This window comes from Nestor notabilis, unplaced genomic scaffold (genome assembly GCF_000696875.1).
Source record: "Nestor notabilis isolate BGI_N333 unplaced genomic scaffold, ASM69687v1 scaffold13443, whole genome shotgun sequence".
NCBI lineage: Eukaryota > Metazoa > Chordata > Aves > Psittaciformes > Psittacidae > Nestor > Nestor notabilis.
In genome coordinates, this window is record NW_009920739.1 from 14,873 (window position 1) to 24,480 (window position 9,608).

General features: G+C 47.1%; 1 protein-coding gene across 1 annotated transcript in view; it reads left to right on the top strand.

Annotated features, from left to right (window-relative positions):
• The window catches only part of ACSS1 (acyl-CoA synthetase short-chain family member 1), a gene marked incomplete at its 5' end in the record, with an annotated part of 18,581 nt that extends 13,397 nt beyond the window's left edge, over window positions 1–5,184 (top strand). Inside the window, 6 exons of the mRNA XM_010010830.1 lie at window positions 813–925; window positions 1,305–1,431; window positions 2,102–2,229; window positions 3,734–3,797; window positions 4,454–4,572; window positions 5,011–5,184. Of these exons, the coding sequence (XP_010009132.1) occupies window positions 813–925; window positions 1,305–1,431; window positions 2,102–2,229; window positions 3,734–3,797; window positions 4,454–4,572; window positions 5,011–5,184 (725 nt within the window). The remainder of the gene's footprint in view (window positions 1–812; window positions 926–1,304; window positions 1,432–2,101; window positions 2,230–3,733; window positions 3,798–4,453; window positions 4,573–5,010) is intronic.
• Between the last annotated feature and the right edge of the window lie 4,424 nt (window positions 5,185–9,608).

The following is a 9,608-nucleotide window of genomic DNA, read 5'->3' on the forward strand; positions in this document are numbered from 1 at the left end:
AATGGTTCAGTTTTGAATAGAAGATAAGCTTGGCCTGCCTGTAAGTGGTGGGTTAATCTGTAATAACAGTAATTCAGAGTCCTGAATGCTTTACATTGTAACCTGAGATAGCTGTAAAAACAGCACTGGAAAATAAATCCCCTGACATGAACTATAGAATCCCAGACTGGTTTGGGTTGGAAGGGACCTTAAAGCTCATCCAGTTCCATTCCCCTGCCACGGGCAGGGACACCTTCCACTAAAGCAGGTTGCTCCAAGCCTCTGTGTCCAACCTGGCCTTGAACACTGCCAGGGATGGGGCAGCCACAGCTTCTCTGGGCACCCTGTGCCAGCGCCTCAGCACCCTCACAGGGAAGAACTTCTTCCTAATGTCTCACCTCAATCTCCCCTCTGTCAGGTTAAAGCCATTCCCCCTTGTCCTGTCCCTACAGGCCCTTGTCCGAAGCCCCTCTCCAGATTTCTTGTAGCCCCTTTAGACACTGGAAGCTGCTCTAAGGTCTCCCCTTAAGAAGCCTTCTCTTCTGCAGGCTGAACCAGCCCAGCTCTCTCAGCCTGTCATGCTTATAGTTTCCCGTAAAGACACCTCTGGGGTAGGAAATCAGGCTGGTGAGGGCTGCCCCTGCTCATGAAGAGTTCTTAGCAGGTCCATGTTGCTTTCAAATGCCTGTGCTACTTGGTGCTGTGTAGTTCCTTCCCAGCAGCTTCTTGCGAGGTGGCTTCATTAATCTATTCTTTAACTAAGAAGAGTTGTCATTTGCTTTCATCCAGCATTGGGTGGACCCCATGTGTTTTGTTTTTCTTTATTCTTCCAGAAACTGGTGGCATCTGCATTGCCCCACGGCCTTCAGAGGAGCAAGCTGAGATTGTTCCGGCTATGGCCATGAGACCTTTCTTTGGGATCATGCCCGTGCTGATGGATGAGAATGTGAGTTAAGGTTGTGCTGGGTGCCCAAAAGAAGCTGGTATGTGCTTCTGCCTTAATCACCCTTCTGAAGGCAGAGGAACAGCATCCAGAAGGATGTTTGCTCCTCCATTAAAATGGTGGAATGGATGAACAATTTATGTATTGAGCATACCTCAGAGGTCCATATGGATTGTCAACAGAGCATTTCAAACTGTCTGCAAATCTCTAGGGGTGAGGAAGGCACAATACAGACAGTGCATAGTAGCTCCATGAGTTGATTAATAATCTCCTCTGTGGCCCTGTGAGCAGCAGGGTGGCTCTTGCCAGACTGATGACACAGAAGCCCTCACAGAATCCTGTTTGGTTCACCTGATCATCCTTTCTGTGCTTGAACCTGCAGGGAAAGGTTATAGAAGGCAACGATGTGTCCGGTGCTCTCTGCATTGCCCAGCCATGGCCCGGCATGGCGAGAACAATCTATGGAGATCATCAGCGGTTTGTTGATGCCTATTTCAAAGCCTACCCAGGTAAGGGGAGTGCCAGGGGAAGGCACTTTGCACTCCACTTATAAGCACACCGAGTATGTGCAGCAGCACTTTGTGATGTTCCCATGCCAGCCAGATTTGGGTTCCTTGAGGCTGTATCCCCTGTGTTTCAAGCCTGCACTGATAGTCTGAGCTAGTGTTGACCTTTCTAGCTGTCAAAAGGGATTTTTCTTTTTCTTTCTTAGAAAACTTATTGCACAAATTTTAACATCCAAATACCTTTCTTTGGGGCCACTTCTGTCTCCAGATATGCCAATAGTAGGCCCTTCAAAAGCCCCTCTCCAGCTTTCTTGTTGCCCCCTTTAGGCACTGAAAGCTGCTCTAAGGTGTCCTTGGAGCCTTCTCCAGGCTGAACGAGCCCAGCTTTCTCAGCCCACCTCCACAGCTCATAGTTCCCCATTTGATTTTGCCCATCTTGGCAGAGATCTGAGCTCGTGCTGCTCACATGCTTACTAAGAGCCAGCACAGCCCAGTCAGAGCACACAAAGGCTGGGAAGGTGGGAAATGGTGTTTGTGGCTTAGGAGAGCCCATAAGCTGCCTGGTCCATCTAAGCTACTTGTCATGCTAGAGCACAGCCTGTTCTGCACCACAGCCCACAGCACCCAGCTGGCACACTTCCTGCTGCTGAGCACCACTGTGTCTTTGCTGTAGGTTACTACTTCACAGGGGATGGTGCTTACAGGACCAAGAAAGGCTATTACCAGGTAACAGGGCGAATGGATGATGTCATCAACATCAGTGGACACAGGCTTGGGACAGCCGAGATAGAAGATGCAATGGTAAGTTCCAAGCAGGTGGAGGTATCTTGACAGGACATATCTGTGGGGCAAGGTGGCCCTTTCAGAGAAGCTGATGAATTGAAACAAGCACAGGGTCTCTTGCATTCCAACCCCTGCCCCTGCATACATACAGCTTGATGCATCATGAATAGCAAAAGGGAACAGCTCCCATATTAAGGAAACAGTGACCAGGGAAGTGAGAGCAGAGTTACGCCATGGGCAGTCATTGCAGTCAAACTGTCAGAACTATGCTTCCCCTTGGTGATCTACTGTTGCAGTTGTCATTTTGGATGCTGGTGGAGTCTCCAGAAGGGCTCGTCTCTCCTGTTTGTTCCTTCCCCTCCGCTAACAACCAACCTCTTGTTCCCACCTGTGTGGTTCTTGCTCGTTTGAACTAGCTGAGTAATGGCTGAGAATTCAGCAGTGTATGAAGTAACCTCAGTTCATGTCAGCTGCAAAGCCAGGCTGTCATTTTGAGAGAAAATAATATTAGCTCAGGGAATTGGAAACAAAAAGTCCTCAGAGCATTTATCGTCAAAACTTGACCTGAATGTTTATTCCTCTGTTATGTGCCTTGCCTGCAAATGGCACTTAAATGTAACACTTGATAAAACCCAGGCTGTGTTTGCATGTCACACAGTACCCTAGTTTCTCCTCTGCCATTTTGTGTCTCTGTGGGTTTCTGATCCTAGATGTAGGATCCAGTTCCTCTCCCACTCTATGCATGTTTATGTATGTGTATATACAAATACATTTATATGCTTAGATTGCTCTATGATGTTTTCTTTCATATTTTAATCTAATTTAAGATAGCATAATCCAGTCTATGGTGTGGGATTCAGATTTGTGATTTCTTCCAGTCTGTACACCCAAACTGTCTCCTTGCTGCAGAGAATATTAAGTTAAACTCTGAAGTGTGACAGAACACATCACTCTCGTGTAGAATAATAATATGTATCTGGCAAAACAAACCTTCCCCCTTGTGGGAAGGTGAAGAAGCCCAATTGTTTCTGCCTCCTGGTGTGCTTTGGGCACTTAAAAACAGTGGTCAAATGTGGACTGTGATATTGGCAGCTTTGCTTCTGCTCTGCTGGCAACAGCTCCCTGTGGCACAGAGCAGTGCAGAACTGGGTTTGCTTCTGATTTATCCATGGCAGTCACCACTTGGGACCGAAGCCATGCACGCACAAGAGCATAGGCAGAGAAAAAGAAAGCAGGTTTTCAGCTGGTGCAAGTTCAGCTTGGTGTGCAGTGGGCTTAGCAGTGTGTGTAGGAGTGCTTATTTTTATGTTTAAAAGCAGAGCCATCCCAGAGATGTGGCCATGGTCATGGCCACAGCTGACCACACAGTAGGAAGGCGGCATGCAGGTATCCTGTTGTGCTTCCAGTAGGATCTGCAGAGGGGAGGGTGAGATAAGGCAAGGTGTTCTGTTCCTAGAGCAAACTCTGCAGGGCTTGAAACAGTAGTTACGCTATGTGTATTTTTGTTTCCCTTCTTGTGAAGACTGATCACCCTGAGGTCCCCGAGACAGCTGTGATTGGGTACCCACACAAGATCAAGGGTGAAGGTATGTGAAAAGCAGTGTCCTGATGTGATGCTTATGGATGCTTTCTTTAGCTTCTAACCTGAGGTGTGTGTTAGGAGGTATCTAGGGAATGGGAGGGCAGTTATCTTTAGGATGCTTGGCATTGCAGCCCCACGAGGCAAAGCCACCAGTGAAAATAACTGCATGTTCCTAAGCTGGGCTCATGTACTACTTCCTACACTGTTTTCACACATGCTGTTTATGTATGTGGCAGAGCTTCCTTTCGAAGGATTGTGCTCAGAGATGTCCTTTAGTAACATGGTTTGGTGGTGGCAGTCCTGGGGGAATGACTGGACTTGATGATCTTAAAGGTCTTTTCCAACATAGTTGATTCTATGTCCTGGAATGGGAATAGCTGGTTGGTGTTGGCCAGCTTTTGATCACAATGACACTTTGGTCATTTATGTTGAGTTGTCATTGTCACCGTCTGGTCTGTAGATGCCAAGAAAAGGCTGGGCCATCATTTGAAGGCTGGAGTCTGACTCCCTTTTTTAAACAGGATCTGTGGTTTCCTTGGCAGTCCCTAGATCGTGCATAGGAGTGATTTGAAACCTGTCTTGGCATTCAAGTGAACATCCCTGGTCTCAGCAGCTGGGATCTAATATGAGCTGCATGGCTTCTGCTTGTTTGTCTTCCAGGTGCCTTTGCTTTCATAGTGCTAAAGGAGCAGACAGACAATACAGACCGTGTCAAAGAAGAGCTCAAAACCATAGTGGCTTCTAAGATAGCAAAATATGCTGTGCCTGACCACATTCTGGTAAGTGGGAGACTTTAACTGTGGCACCAGGAGCAGGAAATGGTCACACTGAGCAAGCCTCACCTTCCTGCCTGCAGTACTGCTGTGGTCCCTCTCTGGCAGGAAGAAGCAGCAGAGAACCAGAGGTAGCTAGAGGGATCCCCAGGTAAGGGAGGGTGGGTGCAGTGGTCTGCATGTGCTTCTGCTCCATGTCTGAGCATCAGCAGTGACCCAGAGGGTGGATGGAATATTACAGCTGCTTTTTGGTAGGGCTGTTACAAGAGCATGTTTTAGAGCTACCATAAGGCTGCTCCATTTGTGCTGAACAACCCTTTAAATAGCATGTACAGAGAGCGTTGAAAGCACCGTGCTTGGCAAGAGCTCTGGCAGCCTTAGGACAGTTCAGCCAGTCCTCCTTGTGATTTCCAGCAGGACCCAGTTTCTTCCCCTTCTCTGCAGGTGGTGAAACGTCTTCCTAAAACCCGATCAGGGAAGATCATGAGAAGGCTGCTGAGGAAAGTAGTCACTGAACAGTCAAGCAACATAGGAGATGTCACCACACTTGATGATCCAAATGTTATCAAGGAGATATTGGATGCTTACCAGAAATACAAGGAGAAGAACTCCTCGTAACAGGCAGCTCTGGAATCTCTCTCCTGGGGAAATATGGAAGGTCTCAGATAACAAGGCAAATGACATAGTTCTCTCTCTCTCTTTTTTTTTTTTTTTTTTTTCCTTTTCTTTTTTTTAAAAAACCTCTGTTCCCTTCTAGGGGAACAGGATTTTCCACTTGCTGAGAAATGTATGCTGAGATGCACAGAGCTAGGAGCAACCTGCAGTTTTGCAGTCAGTGAATTCCCTTTCACTGCTTTTAGGGCTGCTGTAGAGCAGCCACTGGTGGTTTCCATTAGCTATGATGAGATTTAATAACAGCTGAAGCAAGATGCAGATGTTCCTGTTTCCTATTTTAATGTTACTCTACAGAGAAATGTTTTTATACAATATTTTTGCTGTTTTAAAAGCCCTGGAATGCACTGCTTCTATTTTTCCTTCAGCTGTGGTACCTGAGTCCAAGTAGTGCCCAAGTGCACTGCAACTGTGGTGCCTTTTCAGCAATGCTGGGTATTCCAGTAGATGTTTCACCTGTGCTATTAGGGGAATGAGAAGGACCTGGCTAGTCTGATAATTCTTTCTTGTGTTTACCCAGTTGTTCTAATACCTCATTCTGCTCTACTCATAAAGATTCGTTCCTACCACTCCATGTCCTGCGACAGGCCAGAGGTGGTGAGCCTGTGTCCTTTCATGTCCTACATAGACAACTCAGAACTAGCACTTCCAGCTGCAAAACTGAGCCACTAAGTCTGCTGCTGGACTCCCTGCATGTCCTCAATGCATTACCAGTTGCATAGAAAAGGTCTGTTTCCACATGGTTTTATTCTGCCTTGAGAAACCGAGATCACTAACTTGGCTTTTAAAGTAACTCTTCCTCATTGGTGATGACAACTGGACCAGTGTTGTCCATCGTGGTTCACTTCTGCATATGACAATTGGTGGTCAACAACTGGGAGATCTTTGTTGCCAATTGGTGATTTGTGTAGGTGCCTTTGTTTCTTCAAGTCACTGTGAAAAGGGACAATGTTTGCTTTGAAACATTGGGAAACAAGTCCTGAAGTACTCAAGAGAGGTTCGAAGCTGAGAGATGTGCTGGAGGGAACATTGTGATTTGTCAGACTCTGTGATTTCTGCGCCAACAAAGACAGGAATGCAGTCTGGATGTAAGTTGGTTCTCCTCTCAGAAGTTATGACTTAATGCTTATTTTTTCAGTAATCAGCTGATCTTCCAAAGAGTCAAGTGCCAGGTGGAAATCCACAAAAAAGAAGGAAGTGCCTCTTAAATGCCTTCTGGAAAGTGATAGTTGCATTCCGGACCAGCAACCTCAGAGTGGCAGGGAACAATAACCTTTGCCTTTCATATTCTTTCAAAATTGCAACTAATATATTAAATGGTTTATTTCTGGACTCATTTTATGATGGACACATTTTGATTGAAGTACCTCTTGTATGTGGGCTGTTCATAAGAATTTGCTAGTAGATCTCCTGTCCTCTAGTACACTACTAAAGGTCATGGAGAAATCTGTAGGTGGTAGATGCCTTTGAGACTTCTGCCACTGCTAAATTTGGTTTAAGCTGGCTGAGGGGTTCGGAGCGGTTGGAGGGGCTATGGATCATGCCACACTGTGGCTGGGGTCACTCCATCAAACTTTGCAGTCCTGCAGCTGTCTTTCTCAAGTGACAGTCTGCTTAGTTTCATGGAGCTGTGTGTTTTGACCTCAAAGTAATAGACAGAATCACCAGATTTTGCCCTAATTTTACAGGGACAACTTATTGCTGGATTTAAGTGGAGCAGCACTGCCTTTTCTAGTGGGACTGTGTACTGGAAAAACAATCTGTGCACCTAACTGGAGGCAGGAAAGGCAGGAAGGAAATGGTGAGGTGATCCAATAGGACAGGGAGAGAAGCAGTGAGGTTTTAGAATGGGGAAGTCCATCTTCCTAGAGATAAGGGGAGTGTTGCACAGTCTAATGTTAAGCCTTTAATTTGTTTTCATGTAATCATGCTTTAAACACATTTATTGTCCTTGACCAAAACCAGATTCTTCAATGATCTCTGTATTCATACTTTCATTAAAGGAAATACTTTTCTCTGTGTGATGGGTTGGCTTTGTGTTGTAGGTGTCTGGCCTTCCATGCCCGAAAGGTTGTGGGACTTTCTCAGTTCTTTGGTCTTGCTTCTGCCTGATTATTTTAGTCTGCTGAAGGAGACTGAGGTCAGCATGAGTCATCTTGTGGTCCAAACTGTTGTTTTGCTTTGCTCTGAACAGTAGCTCACAGGAAACATGTTACTACCAGAAAACTTCTGCTGCATAACAACTCAAAGTTGAAGTAGTGTTTGCATGTCAATAAGCCGCATATCTCTGAGGTCCCACTGCTCTACACTATTTTCCTCTGATGCAAAGAGGCAACAATTAGTGGGAACAATTAATTACCATTAATCGATATTGTTAGCTGTTTAGTCTGATAAGGAATGTCTGAGGGAACTGGGGGGTTTAGTCTGGAGAAAAGAAGGCTCAGGGGGACCTTATCGCTCTATACAACTACCTGAAAGGAGGATGGAGCCAGGAGGGGGCTGGTCTCTGCTCCCAAGGAACAAGGGACAGGACAAGAGGAAACAGCCTCAAGCTGCACCAGGGGAGGTTTACACTGGATATTGGGAACAATTCCTTCACCAAAGGCCAGTCAGGCATTGGAACAGGCTGCCCAGGGCCGTGGTGGTGTCACCGTCCCTGCAAGTGTTCACAAACCGTGCAGACGAGGCCCTCAGTGACATGGGTTAGTGGTGGCCTTGGCAGTGCTGGGAACAGTTGGACTGGATGATCTTCACAGTCTTTTCCAACCTATAATATGGGTGGTTCAGCTACAAATTTCCTTATCTTATGCAGAGCATGCACGGGTAGAAAAGGAGTGAAAATGGGACGTGTGTGGGGAACACAAGAGACAGCATGGTGTAGAAAGACAGCATGTAGCTGTCCCACAGCTGAGCAGATAAGAAGTTTGTTTCCAGGTGCCATGGATCACTTGAAGTGCCAGGAACACATCCTCTGCAGAGCACCTTGTCAATGAAGTGAGGAAGATTGTGCTTCACCCTCTGCATGCTACACGAACAGCACCCTAGTTGTAATGCAGGAATGGACACTGAACATCCTAATTAGCCACTTCTCCTATTACCTCCAGCTAAAGCTTCTGGAAAGCTTCCAGTGCTGCTCTTGGAACCCTCTGGCAAGTATCTGACAAGTGTTGTAAAGGGCTGGACAGAAAGGCAGGTGCCCATCTCCTCACTTTGTGTTTGCTACTGCAGCTGCCTTCATTAATTTACTGAGAATTTACTGGTACAATGGAGACTCTTTTCCAGCCTAACACAATTATATTTAGCAGCTGTCTCTGTGTCCAGTTAAAGCTTATAGAAACGGGTTTCAGCAATAAGTGTGTGTCTTTAAGCAGGAAAAGGTGATCTTTTTTTTTCCCCTCAGCTTGGAATAGACAGTTCTGGACAGGGAACTGTCTGGCCGAGCCTAGAGGTGCAGCACATTTTTCATGGCAGAGAACCTAGCCTTGCTTTGTCACGGATAGAAGGATTTGGGGATGTAACCATCTTCTGGGGTAGAAATGGTGATGGTTGTGCAAAATTACTAGCCTACAAACATTGGTGGTGAGTGATCTGCTACAGCAGCTTTTGCACTCTTGCTTCTGTTCCTCTGTAGCTGGTGTGTCTCTGCCTGGACTCCCTGTGGCTGCAGTGACAAAGCTTACTTTGGCTATTTTGGTCTGTTGAGGGAAAACCCGGTGCTTGACAGTGCTCATCCTGCACCCGGCGTGCAGGAAAACTCAATTACATTTCTTTTTCTACATATTAGACCTTGGAGATGCCATTTTACTACTCTGTGCCTCAGCCCTCTGCACCCCTAGTAACAACAGTAGCCTCATGGCAGGTTGTGCAATACTACTCCCGAGGTCTGGGGTGAGATGGGTGTCCAGGGAACAGTGCTGCTAAGCTCGTCTGCAGCAGCTGCGCCTGTTGCCTGAATTCAACCCGAGCAGAGAGAAAAGCCATTCCCTCAACCCCTTTCCTGGCCACAGCCCCTTTCTGGAAAACCCACGTGTTTTGTTACTAGGCATGATGCCAAATAACCTTTCCCCGTCCTTGGCAGCTGGGCCAGTCCCCTGTTCCAGCCCTTGGCTGTGGAGCTGCACTTGAGCTCCACGTGCTAAGAGTGTCCTGCGGTGTTCGCAACGCCGTGGGGCTGATCTCGGCGCTGGCCCAGGAGAGGAGCACAGGTGACGTTCTGGGAGCTACGGGTGGGTGTCAGCCTTCATGGCTGGGTTATCGTTCCCTGCGTGCACAAGTTGCTGAGGGGCGCGGGCGGACATAAACGCGGGCCCGGTAGCTCACACCCCCAAAAGGCAAAGAGGGATTTGCCTTTCCCAAGCCCCTCGGCGACC